Source organism: Artibeus jamaicensis, unplaced genomic scaffold (assembly GCF_021234435.1).
Source record: "Artibeus jamaicensis isolate MK-2021 breed Jamaican fruit bat unplaced genomic scaffold, CSHL_Jam_final scaffold_1689, whole genome shotgun sequence".
Classification (NCBI taxonomy): Eukaryota; Metazoa; Chordata; class Mammalia; order Chiroptera; family Phyllostomidae; genus Artibeus; species Artibeus jamaicensis.
Genome location: NW_026522029.1, coordinates 9,220,576 through 9,243,160, shown reverse-complemented (window position 1 = coordinate 9,243,160; position 22,585 = coordinate 9,220,576). Strand labels below are relative to the sequence as shown.

The 22,585-nt window shown below is 44.7% G+C and overlaps 1 protein-coding gene across 2 annotated transcripts in view; it reads left to right on the top strand.

Annotated features, from left to right (window-relative positions):
• The window catches only part of NTNG1 (netrin G1), a 259,760-nt gene that overhangs the window by 195,697 nt on the left and 41,478 nt on the right, over positions 1 to 22,585 (top strand). Inside the window, exons 5-7 of one of the 2 annotated variants that reach the window (XM_037152523.2) lie at positions 2,591 to 2,617; positions 10,018 to 10,083; positions 12,367 to 12,426. In XM_037152523.2, the coding sequence (XP_037008418.1) occupies positions 2,591 to 2,617; positions 10,018 to 10,083; positions 12,367 to 12,426 (153 nt within the window). The remainder of the gene's footprint in view (positions 1 to 2,590; positions 2,618 to 10,017; positions 10,084 to 12,366; positions 12,427 to 22,585) is intronic. The other variant, XM_037152524.2, reaches the window with a different exon arrangement.

The following is a 22,585-nucleotide window of genomic DNA, read 5'->3' as shown; positions in this document are numbered from 1 at the left end:
TGGGTCACTGTGCTTGGCCCTCACAGGCCCCCACAGGCCCCAGAGAAACCCACTCTCAAGATAGGAGTGCAAGCCTTCCTATCTTCTTTCCTTACACATTTGAAGGATGTTTCATGGCTGACTCGTAGCTTTTTTCATTAATGGAATGGGGTTATTCGGTTCCGTAGCTGTCAGGTGCTTGGACCTTAAATGAGAAACGTTAGGAAAAACACTTGAAAATATACCAGTGGCCATCCCTTGGCATTCCGCGATTCTCAAACTTAAAAATCTTTATTCCAACGGGCAGTTTTTAAAAATCTTCTCGAAGCAATTCCTCTCTGACAGTGGTGGATTTGCAGGTGGATTTCCTGGTAGCACCTCCAAAAATTCCCACGTAAGTGAGGATGAACCTGAATTTTAAGCACCCAAAATGTCAAGTGATAGAGAACAGCTTCATAAGGAAAATGGGATCTCATCACAGCCTTGTCAATGGAGGTTTATCTAGCCGCGGTGAGGGCGGGGCCCCTGCACCAGCCCCCCCCAAGCAGCGGGAACACTGCCCGTTTCCGAAGATTTCACTTGCGGCAGGCATTTCATCACGGGGTTGGCTCCCCGCGGCAGGGAGTCCAGCACCCTGAGAACTTGGCGTTGCATTATGCATAGCCTTCTAGTTCCCCGTGAGTTGGAAAACACATGAAAAAGCTTCTTCCTGCCACCCTAACTTCCATTCTCTTTGACGGATTACAAAAGGCAAGCCATTTCTGCCCGTGGAGCGGGCTTTTCAATCACGGGGAAATTTGGAGCCTCTGCCATTAATACTAAAATTACGATGCCGCCATCATTTCTTACTCAACAGGAGATTTGCAAAGGCAAAAAAAGAGAGAAAAGATTCAGTACCAAGTTACTGTTGTGCTGCAGCAGAGGAAGCTGCGAAGTGCCGGGTCAGGAAGTTCACAGCCCTTTGTAACCTTGGCAATCAGCTTGAACTTCAGCTCACAGGACAGAGCTAACACATGGCCATGAAACTTTTAGGTTTCCGTTCTGGGTTGATCAGTGATGGATAATTAAGCTGAAGCACCTCAGACCCTGTGCATTGACAGTTGAGAGATTTGAATGTATCTACTAACTGAAAATAGGATTTCATTCCTATTTTTTTTAAACCACTAGAAGCTTTAATTTCTCTTTCTCTGCACCTTCCTAGGAAATAGGAAAAAGGCTCTTGGTTTTAAAGCATCACAAAGCTAGAAATCTCTGAGTGAGCTACAGGGATCAGTTAAAATGAGCAGAGGGCAGTTGTTCAAAACTAATGACAAAAATAGGAGTTCAACGATTCCCACAGTTACCACCTGTTAGAATGTGTCGGTGATGTGACCAGCACATCTGAATAGCTCATTAACAGCAATCGCTTATTGACTGGGCGCCATGTGTCAGACGTGTTTATGGGTTATCTCACTGTCCTCACAGCAGCTCCTTTGCAGCCCTTGTTCAGACGACCAAACGGGCACAGAGAAGCCGGGAACTTCCCGGAAGTCCCCCGGCTGTCCGGTGGCACAGCAGTCTGTCAGTCCTTCCAATTTCCATCTCGTACTCTCAACCCAAATTAGCAGAGAAGCCAGACATCTCTGACTGTTAATGAGCAGTCTTTGTCACGGGTTGCTTGCTTGATGCACCAACTACATCGAGAGCGGTCATCATAGCAAAGACGGATCTGGCACGTACTACCTGCCTTAGCCAAGCGCCGAGCACTTTCCATGTGCCAATTTCTGTAATCTCTGCAACCACACCGACAGGCAGGAAACTGAGCCCCTGAGGACCTCAGCAACTCGCCCCCAGGTCGCACAGGCTGTGAGTGCAAGAGCGAAGCTCCCAACGCAGACAGCCAGGTGCCCCTGCTCCTGGCCCGGAGTGTTCATCTGGATGCACACAAAGTCCACGCCCACAGCCTTACCAAGTCCAGCGCGCTCGGAAATGGCCCCGCCACCTTAGCACCACTAAGAAATTAAGCGGAAACTGGAAAATCAATGAAGTGCATGATCAATAGGAACAACTTAATGTATTCTTGAATTATTCTGCTCAATTAAGTTTCTATTACAGAGTTTAATCCACATATGTGACAAGTAAAAGAGGAGTAAAAAAATGATGCTTATGTGAGATTCATCAAATTACATGCCAAATGACTTTCGTCAGCCCACACAAGCTTCTCACAGCGCATTTAAAGGGCTCTGTTGCGTTACGGGGGTATTTTGCAGAGGTCCATGTTGTGTCTGTTTGGTTCTCTGTGCCCAGAACGTGAGCCTAGTTGAATGTCTCTTTTGCAGTGTTTAATAACCTTATGGGCGAACACAAAATGTGCAATGTCATGAAGCAGTCCTGAGCCGGGTGTTGAAGTCAAACTTTCACGTCCTAACTCTGAGGAGCTCTGGGCTTTTACACCAAAAGCAAAATGGTTTCCATGGGTGGGTGTAAATGTTATTTTCTCTGTGATTATCTCCAGGTGACCTGAATGTTAGCAAATGTTACGTCTCTGAGATTTTTTACACTGAGTCCAAGACGTCATGTCCTAATAAATTGTCTAACAGCTTTTTTTTCTTTTTTTTTTCTTTTTCTCTAGGTATCCCCAGTATTTCCAGTATTGGTAGTAAGTAAAAAAACAAAACAAAAAAAGAAACGCCAGTCACCCAATCCAGTCTAGCCTAGCTTTGCTTTGTTGTTCAGCCCCTCGGATCTGTTTTCCAATATCCATTTCTGATACGAGTGTTTCCTTGGTGGATCAGGTCCTTGTGACCTCTGCACAGATGTGATGAGGTCAGGCACAATGACTATCCACATAGAATTCTTGTTTAGACAAGGCGCGGAAGAGATTTTCCCGACTCCTCTGGATCCATGAAAGCTACCTTCACAGAGGTGCCATTATTCAGGGCACCTCAGCTCATTGAGCAAAAATAAAAATAATCCTATCGTGCCCACACTGAGTAACCAACAGGCATATTGAACTCTGTCCCCGGGACTGGGTATGGGTTTCTACCATAATTTAGAAAAGCAGAAACCAGATGCCAGTGAATGCTCCAGGCGTATTCATTAGAATCCAAGGAAAATACCACGAAACCGGGGTGCTGGGAGGGAATTTTATTAATACGTGAACTTCAGTCTTTGTGAAGGCCTGAAAGAAGCAGGTTTGTGATCATTAGTCTTTCCAGAGAAAGGAAGGAGAAAACTGATCAGTCTGTTTGTCCCTCCTGAAGTACAGGGGTCCATGTTCTTCTGATGACTTAGGTTTACGTTTGCTAGAGAAGGAAGATAACAAAAAATACGTGCAGAATTTAAGTCAGCCTCCTAGAAATTTCTGCGAGAAACCTTCTGGTGGAAATGGAAAAGGAAAGTGTCCTTTCTACCCTCTTTGGAATGCTAGCCCAGCACTGTCTCAAAGAGAGCTGTTTCCAGCCATTAGGAGAGAATCAGACTGGGGCTTCTTCCTCTTTGCCTATCAAACGGGGATGCCCCAACATTAGCCTGAACAGCTCCTTAAGGAAATGCCCCAGAACTTCTCAGAGCAGAATCTCACGCATTTTTACGCACTGCACCCTTTCCAATGGCAAACACCGTTGTGTGGCTGCTGAATAACTGATTGGAAAGAACATCCTGAGGCAGCCAAGATACTGTCAGCAAAGAGGAGAACTTACACCGTGCAGCCCACCGCCCCGTTACAGGCTTGTCGCCTGGGCTGTGCCACACCGCACACATGGGACTGCAGGGTAGCAGCCGGAGCGTGACCCTCCCCAATATCCAGCTCAGTATCATCTGGATAAAAAACTTCCCAAGTCTTATAGATGCACCGTCAAGCATTCCAATTTATAAATCAGCCCAGTCTGCTTCAGCTTGTGAGCAGGCCAGGCCGCAGATTGGTTAAGCGCTGGAGGGGTTAAGTGCGGTGAACGTCAGCGGCTTTATAAACAGAAGTACCTCCGTAGCATTTCCTCCCACTAGAGATAGCCCCATGCTCCCGCAACCCTTTTCCATCTGTACTACAAACAGCACGTGAAAACCTTCAGCTTGAGGAGTCTGATTTTCTGCTTCAGTGTCTCCCTTGGCCTTGACCTAACTGGAGAGACATCCCCACAACATGCTCCTTTCAGGCCTTGCAGGCACATTTGCAGGGGCGTCTTAGAGCAAGAGGGAGCTGGAGGAAGCCAGCCGAGGCAGGTTACCGAGGCTGCGCGGGCGATCAGCCGGCTGCCCAAAGTTTCAGAAATGGATGGGTGGAAAGTGGTTCTCTGGCGGCTTCGTGTGTCTCCGTTGGGCGTGTCGGTCTAGTGCTGCATGGATCCCTAACTGTACTGCTCACCCGACATCTCATCCGGCCGCCTCCACCTCATGCCTCATCTCTGAGCATCAGCAGATGTTGACCTTTTACACACTGAGTCGGGAAATTCCAGTGTCATTGTGCTCTGTTTTATTTTGAAGTCATTGGTGACCTAAAAGGATGCTCTGTTGCGCCTTTGGAAAACGTATTAACCTTTATTATCAGAAACCTGGGGAAACTGAGTTCCTTCATACCTAACCAAAACCTTTTAACAAACAACGTGATAGCTCGCACCCCACCTCCCTGACACCTCCGGCTGTCTGCTTGGAGGAAGTGGGTGTGGCTTAGATTTCTCCAGCAAACGGGATATAAGGGCTTCTGGGGGTCACCCAACATCACACAGGATGAGCTAGCCCACTGCCTGGCTTTCAGGTCAAGAGATTTATGATAAAGCCATCCACCACGATGGTGTGTCTCCAGGTTGCTTTTGTGGCATTCACACACTCCTTCTTTGTGGGCTCCCGAGATGCCCTGGGGGGCGACTTTCCTCTCAAAGAGTAAGAATTCATGCATCTATGCCTCATTGCCCATTCTGTGATGCACAGGAAGGGCGTGTCCAAGGTGCACAGCTTGGCCAAGACTTTTCCCTTATCCCACAGAAGGAATCAATGAACATAGTTCCACCAAGTACTTAGAAAGATGCTGTTACAACAGACACAACCCTCAGGAGAGCCCGTCCAAGCGCATCACAGGGGAAATGAAGGATGTCTATCATCAACGTAAATGACTGATGTATGTAACCGTAAGTTCGCATACATACAGTGACTAATGATTTTGGAGCCCTAATAGGTTTCAGTATAGATCTCGAACCGTCAATGTCTGTATTAAGTAAGGTTCAAGTGTAGGGACAGAGTGGTCATCCTTTCCCATCATCCGCTCAAAGTTTTTGAAGCAGATTTCTCATTGAGGTCCTTTGGACCTGCTGACGTCTATCTATTAGGAACTGGGCTTTCCGGTCATGCCAAAGGCTGTGGATTTAAAACTGAATCCCCTCAAAGTGCATTGGCTGTGGCTGAGAAAACACTGATGATACAGTCAGCCCCAAATTAGTGAATCCCCAAATGGATATGTAGAGTCTCAGTCTTATGACCTCTCGTTATCTGATGTAGTAGTAATTCACTTGGGTTTCTTCCTCTTCTTCTTCTTCTTTTTTTTCTTTTTTTTTTTTAAATAAAATGCATCATGCACTTAGAAGTAAACATTCTCCATTTTATCCAAGTAAACATTTGTCGATGCTGATGATCCAAACTAATAGCTGGTTTGGTGTGGGTGTCTTTGTTAAAGTGATCGACTAATTATTACCTTCTAACCTATATTCTGATCCTTCGTCCTGAAAAGCAAGTGATTCCGCTAATTGTGTTAGACAGTATAAGATAAAGAACATAAACAGAGCCATGAGAACTGGCCTGATGTGCCGACAGGTTTGTGCCGATGCAGATGAGTCGACAGCTAAAGGCAGACCACTCATTTCCAGGAAAGATCACAGCAGAAAACTCCATTTCAAAAAACTTGGAATTTTGTAATGCATCACAGTCTCTCTTTAAAGAGCCATGAAAGAAGAGAGAGAGAAACATTTTGTGAACCAAGCATGCATGACTTCCTTGAATCACTGCCCGACGCCCATCGTGCATGCAAAGCAGGGGCAGGGACAGGGGCGTTTGCTCTCCCCTCCTCTCCAACTTACTCGGTTGGAAGCAATAGCCCACACTTCCTTGTTTTCTCTTATAATGAGCATTGCCTTCCCCACAGAGTTGAACATTCATCTCTGCTTTGATTTAATTCGCAGACCATGGAACCAGCCCAGTGTCCCCTGCAGGGACCCGTCAGCCCTCAGGGAACGTGCACACATGTTTTCATCCTGGGAAACATTAGATGCGAATCGGAGACCTTGTCAAAGCTGCTCCCCACGCAGCACCCAGGTGTTTCTGTCCGGCTCCGATCCACCGTGGAAACGCAGATTGTGAGGGAAATAACCAGACCGTTCTCCCCCTCCCCCACCCGCACCCCGGGTCCCCCTGCCACCCAGAGAGCTGCAGGGTTTGCGTCTTTCCCTTTGCTTTAATACTTCTAAATCTTCCCAATAAAAGTTTCCTTTGAATTGCCCTTTAACTAATTAGATTTTATAGAATGAGCGGGGGAAGAGGATGAGCCTTGTGTAGCTCCAAGACAAATTGCACGGTGAGCTGCGTTAATTTTGAACTGTTTGCTGATGTTCTAGAAGGCAAGCGAAGGCCCCAGGTGCAATGCCATAGGGGCTTTGTTCTATCGTGTACCCGGCATCCTCATCTCAGACCCATTTCATATTTGTGTAACTAGCATCTCACGTCCATGAAACTTTGTGGTGATCCTAAAACTGAATGAGCATTAGGACATAGCTGCTTCCTGAATCCTGGAGAATAAACCAAGTATTTCAGTGAAGGAGGGGAAAGTATCCCCTCCGTTTACAAAAAGAATCCGAGAGGTTTGGCGATCTTTATTGCTGACAATTGCCCGCCTTGAACAGCTGGACCTTTTCCATGTACCAATGTTTTCCCAGGTGAATTTAGAACCTTGAGCCACTTTTTAAGTGTGAGCTGATATCTGAGGCTCTGCTGTTATTTTTGTGGAGTGGGGGGAACTGGAAATTCCTAGCTGAAGCCAAGATTTGCCAAGACCTTTCTGAAAGATCCTAGAATGGGTCTTCAAATGCGTGACTAGGAACCGCACCCTAAGAGTGTGGGTATCCCTGCCTTGGGGTATCAGTGGTGAGCTGGCCAATGAACCGCCTCACCTCCTGGGGAGAGTTAGAGCTTCTCCTTAGACCCACGGGGAGATATTCCCACTCGTCTACAGAATTCCACTTACAAGTATTGAATGGGAGGCTCAGAATCAACCAAGTAAGTTGTCCAGTGTAATCCAAAAGCTCAGCTCAAGGCATTGGACCAAGCAGAAGAGGGTAGAAGGAAAACTCTAGAATTTGGGACTCTGCCCCAACCCAGTGCACTGTGCCTTAGGCCTGTTGGTCCCTGAATTGACCTATTTCTGTGCAGGGGACTTGAGTGTCCCGGAGTAAAAACAGCAGACCATTTTCTGGTCCCTCACAATGTCATCAACAGAAGCTATAAGCACCAGGTCTGAGGAGAGGGAGTGGGGACTGTCAGCCCCCAGCACCAGACGTCCCCAGCATGCTGCTGACGGGGAGGGAGAGGCATGGAAGTCAAACATATCGTAGGTCACGGGTGCTTTGTGAAATAAAGCTATGCAAATCATAAAACACCCATGTCCGTACTCTAGGACAGTAGAAATCCTTATTTTAAAAGAAATCAAGACAGTTGCTTACAGCAGAGTGAAATGTTGTGGGACATCCCAAGGACAGACCTACCATGGTCACCCCAACTGTGTCCCCCCAACCAGGGGAGTGACGCTGTGTTTCTGAGAGTAGGCAGAAACACAGGGATTTCTTCCGGAAAGCTTCAGGGGTCTGAAGGTTCCTTTGCAGGCTTAAGGAATGTTTCTGCGTCCCCAAAGAAGCAGCAACAGTCCCTGTGTAAACTCAAGGGACCCTGTGACTTGGCCTCCAGCTGGGCGTCCCCCCCCACGCACTTCAGGGAGATGTGTGTGGAGTGAGGGCCCACTGATGTCCCCTCAGCCATGGCTTTCCATATACACGCCTGCTCCCTCTTTCCCTCCACATTTTAGGGCTAAATAATTATGTAAAAGCTAGGGTTTCTAGGGAACTTAAAGAGCCCTGTTCCAACATCATTTTGCAGATAAGGCCACCAAGGCTTAAGTGAGCTAAGTCACCTGGGTAGTAGCCGGGACAGACAGGCCACTTAACGTCTGGTGTCTGAACTAGGACTCCTTGCATTCGACCATGACATTCGATGTTGCCTTCTCCTGTAGTTAATTACTACAGTATGAAAAACTGCATAGTAGACTATTCTAGAAAAAAACTGATCAGAAAGCCCGTCACAATTTACTCTGCTTTTCGAGGGCGTCCTCAGAGTCAGTCGAAAGCAGCCCACGATTTGTGCTAGGCAAACGCTGTGGATGACGGAAGACAACCTAATACTCTGAAACAGCCCTACCTGCGAATCTTTCTGGATATCAAGTGTGTCTTGAGCCCATCTCCCTCAAGCTCGCTTTTCAGCTCAATTCGAGGCAGTTGTGGAATGTGCCACGGCGGTTCCCATGCTCCCAGGGTCAGCGGTCCATTCCATTCTCCCGGATATGGGGGCCACGGTCCTTAAGGAGAGACTGGCCATCTACAATCCTATTGGTCGCATATGGTGACCCCTCCCCTCACCCCACTAATAATTTCTCAACTCCAGTCTGGGTTTCACTCTGATAGTCAGGGGGGTCCAAAGCCCCCATTCATAAAGGGGACAGATACAGCAACATCAACAGAGCCTCTTAGCTGCTACGGCAACAGGGTATCAGCTTTCTAACAAACATTAAAAACCCAAAGCGACGGTAAAGTTTCCATGTCTTACAAGAATGTTATTCGCCGTCATCTAATTATGGAGGAAACAATCCAATAATACCCGTTTGCGGTTGCCCCGCCGCATGGTATCAATCACTCGATTACTGGATATGTACTGAGGCCTTCTGCAAGGCTTTGCCCTTCCTCAAAGAGACCAAATCCGATTACGGAGATGAGACATAGACCCGTGAAATGCAAACCGGCAATACGAAAGCCCACGTTTATCCACAGGGCAGTAAGGAGTCAGGGGCCTGGGCAGTGGTACTCCGCTGCCGGAGTCTACCTTTCCTCTGGACTCCGGCCAGTCCCAAAGGACCGCTCGGGAGTGGTTTTGAGCTGACCTCAGCAGATGGTGGTTTTGAGTCATAAAGTGAGTGCTTTATTAGATATGGCCTGTGCACCTTAGCAGAGAGCATTCTAGATAGCATCCGATTCTAATGCTGGCTGCTCTGTTTTTCCGGAGTTACTGTTTTCTACACCAGTGACTCTAAACAAGAAATAACATCAATTCTCAAACTACCAGTGCTTATAATTATGTCCGAATTGGAACCAACAGCTCTGGAAATGGATGTCAAATTTTAAAAAAACATCGTGAACACATACACGCGCCCAGGCAGACAAACCTTAAAGGTGATCAGAAGCTCCTGGGACTCTTCTGCTTCAGCTGCAACCACTGGTCACCCCTCTCTCCCTCCCTCTGGGAAATTGCATAAATAAAAACAGGAAATCAATCCACTTCTTTGCAGAGATAATGGCTCACACTTAAAATATACTCCAAAGAATCTCTCAGGAAAGACGAATGCGGCCAGTTCATATCTGTAAATATAAATTGCGGAGACTGGACTGGGATCCTCAAGTGAGAAATGATTTCTTCTGCGTTATCTTCTGGCTTCAGGCCCCAGCGTCACAGGAGGCTGGAAGTGCTGCCGTCCCTGTTTGGTCAGGTGTCCGAAGACTCTTGCACCGAATGACTGCAAAAAGTGAATGCGGGTAGCTTGGTCAGGGAAGGGGCTCTGTATTTAATGTCCATTCAGTGTTTTGGGAGTCATCAGTTGCTTGCTCTCGTTTGGTGCCGGGCTCACGTTTTGTTCAGTGCATCACAGCCAAGTTGAAGAGCAGGTGTGTGGTTTGTGTCTCTGTCCATATAACTTTCTGTGTCCATTGACTGCCACGATAGCCGAAAATAACATGCCCTGATTTTTCCTGGTGCGTGCAGATCCTTCAAAGCTTAATAGGATATGGCCGAATATTTCTTCCCTTGAGGTTACTAACCCAAAACAAGGTAGGAGCATGTAAAATTCCTACTGATATTAAAAAAAACACCTATGAAGGGGAAAAATCCCATATACTATCTTTTTAGCACTAAGAGCATTATGATACATGTCCTGTCTTTAAAAGAGTCATACTTTGAGTATTTCCTTTCTAATATAAAGAGTGCCCCCCAGACACTCCCGTCAAAGATCTAGGAGGGGGGGGAATGAGATAGTGTAGGACTTACAAGCCTTGATTCAATTTACAGGGAGCATAACACGTCCTACAGACAGTGCCACACGTGTCCCTCCACTGTCTATCTCCCTTTTATTTTTGTTAAGAAAACTGCTGCATGGGTTGCGTTGAGGTTTGGGGAAAATAAACGTAAAGCCAGCGCTGCAACCCCGCAGGAGACCCGTTCTCTTGTACTGTTGTTCTGTACCGACTTACAGAGATCTCTCTCTCTCTCTCTGTTTCCCCCTCCCACCCCCGCTCCAAAATCAATCACAGTGTATTTTCTCTGTCGGGCTTTTCCTTCTTGTGCCTTTTAGGGATTTACAGTCACTTCCACTTGCACTAAAGGAAGCCCATGCTCTGTGCATTCTTGGGGTCGTCCCTATTTTCGGTATTTTAACCTCAGAACTAAACAAGTGCATACCTAAAAGAGACTGCCAGACAGCACTGTGTTGACACAAGAAGGAATAGAACTTTTAAAACCCAGGCGATGAAATTCATAAGATCCAGCGTGATGTTCAATTCCCACTAACACCTAGCCTATAGCTAGACATAGACATGTATAAATAGGAGTTTATGTTGATAGAAAATTGTATCCTTTTACCTTCTTCCTTCTTGGAAAAAAGGCACGTCTCTGGCTTCACCTGCCTTCATTACATACAGGATGTTCCTTTTAAATTCTAATGAATACAGATGAAGGAGGAAATGGGCGAAGGGACAAAGCCGAACGCAGCTGCTAAGCAAAACAAAATGTATTAGCGATGTGTTGAGGAGTCAATTTGGAAGGCCTGCCTTTTCAGTCCTCCATCAGAGCGACAAAATCGAGCCTGCCCTAGATCCATACATTACTAGTAAATAGAATTATCTTAATCATCTGCTTCAAACGAGTTTTTCAAGTTTCCGCATGTATATGTGGGAGAAATACAGATCGAACCCACCCGCATTAGTGGAACTCTGGGAGGGTTCAGACGAGGTTTAGTGGCTTTATTCCTTGGCACGTTCTGGGAGACCATTGTCAAATGTCCCTGGGCAGTTCCCACTGAATTTCAGAGCTCCACAAATTACCCAAGATGGGACCTAATGCTTAGCCCTTCTTCCCTGTGAATCTTGAGATGAACAAAATCATGTGCTGTTCAAAACCCAAAACAGACCCATTAAATTATTTTGCTGTGTTTTCAGTGAGTGTCACAGGACTACAAGCATTCAGAAATGTCTTTAGTTAACTCCAGCCGCACTGTTGCTGAATGTGGAGAATGAGTTCTGATGCATTTATTTGGGAAGCAGCACCATTGAGTAAAGTACTTGGACTTGAAATTGTAGCTTCAGGTGCCCTTTCCAACAGAGGCCAGTTCTGAGCAGTTGTAATTTATCTTGTCAACATCTGCAAAGAACATCCAGCTCCGTTCTATTTGGCTATCTTCACAAGCAACTCTTCATGAGTAATTGGAAAAGAAATAACAGGCAAACTTAAAGAAACAACCCTGCCGATAACAAACTGGCATCGTGACAAAGGTCATACATGTTGAGACAAAGTCCACATTTCTGAAAGGCAGACAGAGTTGAGGTGACTCTGAGACCGAGGGTCCAGAGGCCACTGAGTGGTCGACTATGCTGGTGATTTTCTGACAAGCCTGACCAGTTCTACAGAAACAGGCTTAACTGGTTTATGTGTAGATGAGCTTGCGGTCACACAGCGGGAATAGCCTGGTGACCTGAGGCAGTGACGCAGCTGATGAACCCAGCGACACAAACTAGTTTTCGGAGAGGGACAGGAGGGACTCCTAGGATGCATATATCATTATTCAAGTCATCTCCTCACACCTGGATTCTTCACTGAAGTGGTCATTATTCTTGCCCCTGAAAACAAAGCTTCCAAACTTCATTTCCGACCACGTTAAACCCCTTCCAGCCAAATGGAAGGAGGAATCCCTTTGTGACTGAAACAAACTCTCAGCAAGAACAGACACAAACAGTCTCTTGATTTAGGGCTACTTTTCAAGTGGGTTGATGATGAGTTATTGCAGTGCGAACCTGTCATCATTGTTTCTAATGTGCTGTTCGTTTTTTTAAACCTATCCAGTTGCTCCCAAAGTAGCTTTGTCAACAGTTTCTTCTGTTCAAGTTGCAAACCACAAGAGAGGTAGGAATTCTTGGATTCATACAGTGATTTCATGGTGTTATGTGTTGTAAAACATTGCACTGTATGAATCTGGACTATCTGTGAAGTGTGCCCATAAGCTTCTTGGTGAGGCATGTTGACTGGTACTGACCAATGCATCTGATAATACCGGAAATGTCATCTGTGAGAGAAAGACAAAAAATGGAGAAAGTGGCTGCGAATTAACAATGCTGCACCATTTGTTTTCTGAAAGATTCATGTGTGGGTAAGAGTTATAACCGTTCAGGTTCCTGTTGAACCCAAATGCTAGAGTATTAACGCAGGGATTCCTTTGCACTGAAAATATGGAAACTCACTTTGAGTTTCCAGGAAGCTTGTCACGCAACCAGAATGGCAGGTTCTGGATGCGGTGCCCTGTGACATTGGAACAAACAAAGTCCCTTGGAATTTCTACTTCCAAACATTATTTGAAGTGAATTGGGACAAATACTAGTGGAGATCGGTAGTGGGTTAAGCACTGATCATGACCCAGAAATAATAATTATGTTACGTTCTTTACATGAAAGCCAGCGTGTCTCATCTTTGACTCACGACTGGCCCATTCCAGCTCACAGCTGTCATTCACAGAATGAAGATTTTTCAGGAAGCTGAACGAACTCTGTTTTTGTTTCACCTTTTTCTTTTAAACATCCTTCCTATGTGACCGATGCATCTTGTTTTCCACCCAGGACAAGTGGGCAGATATTATGGGGTTTTTTTTCTTTTTTTGTAAGGAAACACCTCTTACCAGTTAATTACTAACAAAGTCTGAATTTAGTTTGAACTACTTGGTGAACACGATCACCATGGCTTCCCTATTCTTTGTCGAATACAGTCGAACTAGTTTCCAGATCTTATTTAACGTTGAATTGGTCCTTCTGTGGCATATAGAGAAAAGGAGGAAATGGGTCAGAACATGGGACAGGCGAAAACGATAGTATCGACACCACATCTTCCTCCCCCCTCCTGATGCAAGCTTACATACCGACCACACCCTTCGAGGGGTTTCCGAACGGATCTGAACTGTAGGAACCAAAGTTCCTTCAGAGCGGAGCAGCCCCCGGCCAGGCTATGAAGCCTAACGGGGCGTGGGCACAGGTCAGAAGGCAGCCACAGGGCCACAGGGGGACATCTCTCCTCACCCACCGTGTGTGGGTCTACAAAGCCAGGGAGGTAACAGAGAAAAGAAGCGGCGGAGACCGTCACATAACCCCTCTCTTTCATGCCATGCCAAACACACTGGAAAAACCAGAGGCCCCTTGACCTGAAATTAGACCCTCCCTCATTGAGCCTCTGGTTTCTGGGTGTCACAGCCATGGTAAGGCTCAAACACATCTCTGGAGACAGGAAGAAGCCACCCAGCGAGGTAGAATTATCGCACCTGGTCACCCAGTGATGCATTTGGAAGAGCTTCGCAGCCCACGACAAGTAGCAAGGTGGGGTTGGGATTGGGTTAAAGGACCAGGCCCACGGGAAGGGCCCTTTGGAGGCAGGGCGACTCTGCTAACTCGGCGACGGGAATGTATCTCTAGAGTGATGATTCATTCACCCTCTATCTACCTAAAGTCATTTTCCTAAACCCTTTCTTTCGGAGCATCTACAGTGAATTTTCTCCAGTGCTAACGTTAAATAAGCTTTCCTCATTAGGCAAAAAAATTTCTCTGGGCCACGTTGCGAGCACTTTGTCTTACATTGACACAGGTGACATAATAATGTCATTGAAAGCCACGTGGGGACCAGTAAGAAGGAAGGCACCAAGGGGACATTGAACCCCTTCCTCTTCCTAGCATCCTTTTTCCTCAGTACTCTCTCTCTCCAACCTTTTGTTTTCCTGGGACTCCTGCCTGCCCAGGGCCTTCCCCACTCAATCTCAGAGCTTCTAAGCCTTCGGAGAGGTTAGCCAACTTTGAACAAGCGCTCTTCCGACACCTTCCGGCTTTCATTGCCAAGACCAGCCAGTCATTAAGTACCGATTAGCATAACTGCCTTATACGATCTCACATATGTCTTATGGAGGATTTTGTCCCCCAAGGAGGTTTTGGTTGTCACAGCTTGGGGGTAGAGGCCAGAGATGCTTCTGAAATATCCTGTAATAAACAGGACAACAAGGAATTGTTTGGCCCCAAATGTCAGTAGTGCCAAGGCTGAGACACCCCGTCTGGGACTTGGAGGGACGGGGCGTCCTTCACGTTGTCCTCTAGCAGATGGTGCTTCTCAGCAAAGGGGGTAACGGTATCTTCTGTGGCATGCCACGCCGGTGTGTTTGTGAAGCCATAGCAAGGGGTGTGTGCACAACAGTAATTCAAATATACCTGCAAAAAAATATGTATAGTCTACCATGCAATTTGAGATAAAAAATTACATTTTAAAAAACCACAGCAATTTTCAGAAACCGGCTTTTTCCTGCCCAAATTGACCTGCGTAGACATACAGTCAACTCCCTGCTAAAATAATCACTAATTCAGTTCTATCTTGTCTGGCTGTGGTTTTTCTAAACCCTTTACTACGTAGGATGTAGGTGGACTCTTACAGAATCGGAATGGTAGAGAAATGAAAGGAAACGTAATTTTCCTCTGTCTCCCAAAGCAGAGTGCCTCAGCACCATCACTGATTCACTGATTCACCCACCTGGCAACCTTTGATTGTTTAATCTGCGCCAGGTGATGGTCTGAGCGTGTGGCTTGAACCGTGCGCAAAACAGACGCGGTCTGCGCGCATGTGTTTACAATCAGGGTATGGGGAAGGTCTCTTCCTAAATGTAATTTTTGGGTAGTATAATTCTATGGAAAAAATTAAACAGGCCTGGGCAGTTGGGGGCTTAGTGTGTTTGGGATTGGGGTTGTTACTTCAGATAGAGCAGTCACAGAGTTGTCTTTGAGCAGAGCACGGAAAACAGTGAGGAAGCAGGTCATAGGGAGGGGTGTTCTGGACAGAGGTAACAGCGAGGTGAGAGGTGCCGGGCAAATGCTGGGTGTGTCGGCCGAGCAGCACAGAGGCTCTCTGTCCATGAGCTAGCTCTCCGGTACCTGAATCCATGTCCTCCTGATGGGTAGCAGCAGGTTAATTTTTTAAAAAAGCAGAATATAAGGCCAGTCTCCCTTCCTTGTTCATGTTTGGTGATGCTTATTCTTTTTTACTCAGGGCATTAAGTGCAGTACTTCCAAAATTTTATCTAGGCCAAAAGGGTAACTCAGCACCTTGCAAGGTACCTGGTACCGGGTAGACCGACCCAATAAAGTATCTACTGAATATATGAAGGCATGTGTGCATGAGTGGATAAAGGTATGCATGCATGAGTGGGATGGAGGCATGTATGCATGAGTGGATGAATGAGTAGACTCAGACTGTGACTGTGTGTGGCTTCCTAGCGAGCTAAAATAAACACTGGAGATAAAAAGAGTATTTTTAGATAAACAAGGTTTGCAGTATCATGGTTGACCTTCCCCTAACATGCCTAGCTAAGTCTACTCCCATATTTTGAGAAGACAAGTTAGATTCCCCACCTTGTTATCCTCACTTTTTGGTGGGGGGGTATGATTTGATATTGCTACCCACAAAGGTTTTGTCTTTACCAGTTCTTTTAAAAGATGGAACTAGATTAACAACTTCTTGCTTTGGTTGAGATGCAACAGAGAAAAAAGATCCAGTCACTCCATACCCTTCCCCTGCTGTCATCCTCTCTTCTCCATCTCCTTGTCCAGTTCTTATCATTGTCACCCCTAAGCTTCAGAGGCACTTCCAACATTTTAAGGAGACAAAGGGGAAAAAATATGGGGACAGAGTAGCCGCCTGATCTTCCTTTCGTAGCTGACTTAGCTTGAAACTCGGGGTGGGGGAAAGAAATCTGAAGAGCCCCTTTTACACACATAACCTCCCTACCTTTTATGTTTTCTCTCACACAGAAACAAACATGCAGATGTAGCCTCGTGAGAAAGGCTTTCCAAGGCCATCCTTCCTCTTAGCATTTGGGACCACAGCACAAATAAAGAATGTGCCGTTGTCTAGACGCCTATTAAATTGGCCATGGTTTCTGTGAAGCCCTGGCCGGGTTACCCCCTTGGCATAATTGATGGCGAGACCCTAAACCAGGGGGCCGTGGGCAGTGGCAGGCTCAGGTCTTAAGCCTCACACACCTCCCAGCCTCTTTTGTAAGATGCTCATTAGAAGAGAAAACGGGGGAAGGGATGCAGGGACAGCAAAGTTCTCAGTGTGCAAAAATTAGATTTTTGCATTAATGGGAACCAGTCCTTCCCAAACATGAAAAGGTGTGCACCTGCAAATGCTTCTGTTCATCTCGTCTGCCAAGAATCCTCACTCTCCAGTCCTGTTCTGAATGTTCGACCTTTCTGTCCTGCTTGAAACGGATGCTACCTCCATGCCAATCACAGCCACCTGCGCCCGCCATGTGTCCTGTGGAGTCGCGCGTACATGTGATGCCGGTCCGCCATCTTTCTTCCACTCCTCATGTGACCCAAGCATGTAGTGTGCTTATTACTCTGCTGCCGTATACACTCTGTATACATTTCTGTTCTTCCTTGCAAGACTGTGAATGCTTCGGCCACTCCAATCGGTGCAGTTATATCGATCTGCTAAACACAGTCATTTGCGTGAGCTGTAAACACAACACTAGAGGGCAGCACTGTGAGTTGTGCAGGCTGGGCTACTTCAGAAATGCTTCCGCACAGCTGGACGATGAGAATGTGTGCATAGGTCAGTCCCATTATAATTTCAGCTCTTGTTCTGTGCCTTTCGCGCGGTGGGGAGCTATTTACAGTGGAGAGGCTGGTGATCTGCACCACGACTGAGCCAGAAAGAACTTTCTCGACGGGGAAACGTCCTTGTGGTAGATTCATCCTTCGCTTGTGCTGGTTGAGATCGTTCATAGTTGGGGGATATATTTTGAATTGTTATGTTACTGTTGCTTTAAAGATAGTGAGCTGAAAATGTTTTGGTGATAAAGAATTTTCCATCTTTCTTTCTTTTGCATGAATTCTTAAAACCCGGTCATTTCAACCTAATCTTCAAATCAAGTTATGCATTCAGCATTCAAAATGGAAACTCATTTTGTGGGATTTAATTATAGATGTGAGAAATTAGGATATGAACGCTTGCATATAATTGGTAATCAAGAAATATTGATTGATTAAAAATATTACTGTTTGCAATTAATTGGTAATGTAGACATCTGCCTGACTTTTTCATCCATTGTAAAGAAATTCCATTTATTGAATTTTTTACAGTCCCCAAAAGGAGAAGCAATTTGTCAAAATTATTCTAGGTGATTAATTCTCTTAACTTCGTGAGCCCTGAAAACTCGAATCCATAGGGCTGAGTCCCTGGACCATGAGTACCGAACATAGTGACCAGAAAGAATCAGGTGGCCTTCCCATCCAAAGTACGTTCTCCTACCCTGGGCATAGTGGGAACTGTCTTGCGAGAGAGAGCTGATGGAAAAGTAAGAAACAATAAATGGAATTTCGCTTCCTAATTTACTTGGAAGAGATGCATGTATTTAACATGGTGAAGGGTGTGTATCTGTTACCACACCAGTAGGTAACCATGTGGACAACCAACTTTAAAGGTAGAATTTTTCACAGAGAGACCACTGGCAAGAAAATATAGGAGCTGAAAAGTGACAGATGGTCTTCTCATCGAAGAAACGGATCCAATCAACCTGTAATTATCCTTCTCTGATTGGATCGTCAAGGTTATGTAGGTACTTGCCAAGTGTCTCATTAAAATAGCTGTAGAAGTTGTTTTGAATTCAGTTGGGCCAAGTTTATGTATACTGTGTATGTCTGCAGTATTTCCTATTTTTCAAAGCCTTTCTTACTTATTATTTGTGAATTAGTGGAGAAATCACTGGACTTAGAGGCCAGAGAACTGGGTTCAAGTCCCGGTGTGCTATTTAATAGCTTTGTGTTTTAGGTAAGTCATCTGAGTACTCCTGGCCACAGGGGGACCATTTGAGGATGCACAGGAAACCCTTGGGGACCTGTGGACTGACAAATACGTTTGTAAATACGTTTTTTCACTTGATTCTCACTAACAAAACCATGGGGGATAGTGAGTGTTCCACTGATGATTGCCCCTATTTTCTAGTTGAAAAAAGTAAGGCCAATTGACCCAAATCATACAGTGTTAGCAAAGAGTTAGTTTTCTGACTTCTAAGCTTGAGTACTTTCGCCCAGTCACCCTGACACAAGTTTAGCAAAGCTAAGCTTTGAGACTTTTATTTACCAAATGTTTTTTGAGCGACAGCCACGATTCCATTCTGAGCATGTGAGCAGAAGTTCAGTTCCCTTTATAACACCAAGTTACAAAGACTTGAGGATATTAATAAAAACCAAAAGACAGGGAGCTGTCTGAATTTTGAATGCAGAGCCACCCTGCACTGAATGTCACTTGTAAAAATACATAAATGTCGTATGATAAATATGGAAACAAGCGAAAAGGTAAACCAAATAGGAACGCAGAAATGAAACCTAATCACGTCTACAAATCATGCAAGTTTAAAGCGTTTTATAATTTACTTCCATATTATTTGAAATAAATCGAAGAAAAGGGCTTTAAGAGAAAAGAGTTTATTCCATAGGATTCCTCATGGCAGGTAACTGAACAACACTCCACTATGTTCACCCAGAGTGTGCTATTCTGGTGAGGTTTTGCCTTTTTCGAGCCTGGATGGTCATCTGTGAATGATAACATCTGCACTGACTTCTGACCCAGTTCTCAGAAGTACAGTTTTGTTTTAAATCCCCGTTTGATTATCCAAGACAAGAGGACAGCCTGGTCCACTGTTGTCTGTTAAGTCACATAAACTTCAGACGAAATATGGAAGGCTTAATATACATCTTTGTGTTTATATCTACTTTTAAAAAAATCAAGAGCAATTGGTTTCTTTTTCGCTCCCAGAAAGTTTGTTAACTAAAATGATCAACCTTTGGGGAGTTTTATAAATTATAAATATGTGGGGAGCATTTATTTCATACTCTTGAAACCAAGAAAAGGAATCGGGATGCACAAAGATGAACATGTTTAGGTTGCATTAAAAGTAGCTACCATATCCCCCTACAGACCAAAATTCCTTAAGTTGGTGCCCTTTTCCTAAGGGGTAAAATCATTTTTAAAGGATGAACTGGAAGATTTGGCTGGCTGATGCATGCTTTGGTCTACCTTTGGACTTTAGTTTATGTAGTTGACTGCATAGACTAAACAGTGAGTCCATACAATGAGTCCATAACAATTGGGCTCCAGTTTTTTCACCTTGGCTGCCAAAGGCAAAGACCTTGGTGCTGCCTGTGTACAAGCCAAGGCTGGGGTTCACTCTCAAGTCCATAGGATGCTTGCAGCTGCATTGCCCAGGTTTGCCCTGAGGGTCAGCATGAACTAGTCACTATTCTTCACTTGTAAGCTCCCCAAAGGGCTTGGGGCAGGACTGAGAATTCAACTGGAAGGGTCACCCACAGGTAATTGAGAGTTCACTTTTATGCCATTTTTTAATAGAAAACACTGATGAAAATGAGTGGGTATTTACCCAAGTCATTATCACAGAATTAGGCAATAATCTCAAAAAATTACAACTTCATCAATGTCTTCTCTAAAATAAAAATTTTTTTAAATAGGCCCTTCCCCACGTCTTAACAACTGGCAATCACATCCACTGGAGACCAGCCCACACCTTTGACAAAATGTAGACTCTGTTGAAATAGATGTCTTAACCACTTGCATCATTTTATATTATGGCAAATATAAAACGTGGCTTATATCCCACATTGCCACAGTGACTGCTGCTTTGTGATGACTGGTGGACCCGCCCACTGTCATGCACACTCCAAGCACGACCATGCCTCCAAAGATGCATGGACACACCCCATGGGATGCAGCGGTGACATCTCTGCATGATTCTGCGGCACAGAAACTCCAGCATTAAGCAGGCAGCTGGCAGGTTACTGACGTGTGACCTTGGGTAATCACTGCTGCGAATTCCTGGACACAAACTTGACCTCAGGGAAACACGGGGCAGTTGCCATGAAACATACGTCAATGATAATGTGTTATTTTTTTATTCCCCTGGAAACCCAAGATCAGGTCGTCAGCAGTACCTTCTACAGAACAAAGCAAACATAAGACACTTTGAACCCATGCATTAATTGCAGTATTATAACTTCCTAATCAAACCTCCACAATGGCTCATGTTGTTTTTTAGTCTAGGAATCTTGCATATTCTTCCTAGTTTCATGAAATAAAATATAACTCTCCAAGGTTATCCGCATCTCCCCACTCCTACCATTAACCATAGTTGCATGAATGATATTTGTTCAAAAAACACAGTAGTTGCATGTAACAATGGGTGTAGACCACACCCCTTCTTGTCACTTATTTGCATGACTTGTTTGAGTGACATTAATTACACTTTCCACCTTTGCCTGTGACAGCCACTGGGATGTATCGTGGTTTAGATATCTTACGTTAAAAACACTTTGTTTATATATATATACTGCACCTAAAACCTTACATTAATCCATTTTTATGGGTCAATTGGCAAAGGTAGTACGCAACTTCATGTGAGTCAGAAAAAAAATTCTACCTGGTTTACAAAATGTTGGAGATTTATTGTCAATGTGGACACTTTCAACAGTAAAACACATATTACAGTTTGGGGATAGGTACATACTTATTATATACATATGAACAGGAAAACGTCTTAAAGCCACAACAAAATACTATTTAAAACATTTTTTTCAACACCCCCACACAAACATTAAAATAGAAAATGCCAACTTAAAATAAAACTACCAAAGTTTTCGGACTGTAAGACGCACTGGACCATAAGACGCACCTAGGTTTTAGAGGAGGAAAGTAGGAAAAAAATTTTGAAGCAAAAAGTATGGTAAAATATCTAATAACATAAATAACATAGGCTGCTGCACCCCCCCACAGTGGGCCAGGTAAGCTACGTTCACACTTAAGATGCACCCCCATTTTCCTCCCAAAACTGGGGGGAAAGGTGCATCTTATCGTCCAAAAAATACGGCAGTTATTAAGGACAAACCAAGCCAGTCAAGGAGAGAGCATTGTACAGTTAATTTAGTTTTATTTTCTGTGTCACTATTAGTCTTATAAATGTTTGTATCAGAAGAATGCTGAGCCAAAAAGAAAAAAGACAATCAACATGAAATAAATCACCATTAAAGGTACTCCACATTCTCTGCAAAAATCATCTAATTAGTTCCCATGACAAAAACAGTTAGAGCCCAGCCTCTGGCTCTCTCTGTAATGTTAACCCTCGCGTCTCCACTGCTAATAGATGTTAAATTTAATGATATTAAAATGAAATTCTCAGGAGGCTTTTCATGGTTGCTCGTTTGGTTGTTTGCTTGGTATGATTTTATTTGTTTCTTGTTTCTTTGTTTTAACAAAAAAAACCCTCTTCATAGGGTCATTTTTAAATAAGGAAAGTGAGAGACAGAGAGGCAGGAGAACTTGCCCCTGATTCCCCAGTGGGACAAGAAGGAAAAAAACTTCCCTGAAAATTCCACACACTGCAAACTAGCTGTTTTCCCCTCTCTGGTTCAGCCTTTCAGTGAAACAGTACTTGGGAAGTAAAAATATCTTATATAAGAGTGAGCGAGCAATCACAGAGAAAATATTTCATTGGCTTTTTATCACGCAAACGTATGTTGTCCTGCCAGCTGACGTTTTAATGAAAAATATGTCTCAAACGATGCTCCGGTTGGAAGTTACTTGGGGTTGCAAAATTTATTTTTCTTTCATGATTGTTCGTCTACGCTGCATAAAAGCTACACTAGCAGGCCTCATAGATGCAATTTCTAAAAGCTGTCCCAAATCGTAAAGTTAAAACTGTCTCCGAATGAACAAAGTGCATTCATATTGCATGTTAGAAACATTCAGCAGTTCTCAGATATTGAGGGTAACAGATAAGCCCATTTGAATAATTTAAAACGGATTGTACACTGATGGCGTATTGATTTATCCTTGATATACATCAGTGCCACAGTGTTCATAAGACCATCAAAACATGCCCGGACAAACGGGGCATCCGTTATGTATGATCTGTTAGCGGTGGAGAACACGATGTCGTATTTCCTCGGAAGGTTGCCGTTGATGGCTTTGCCAT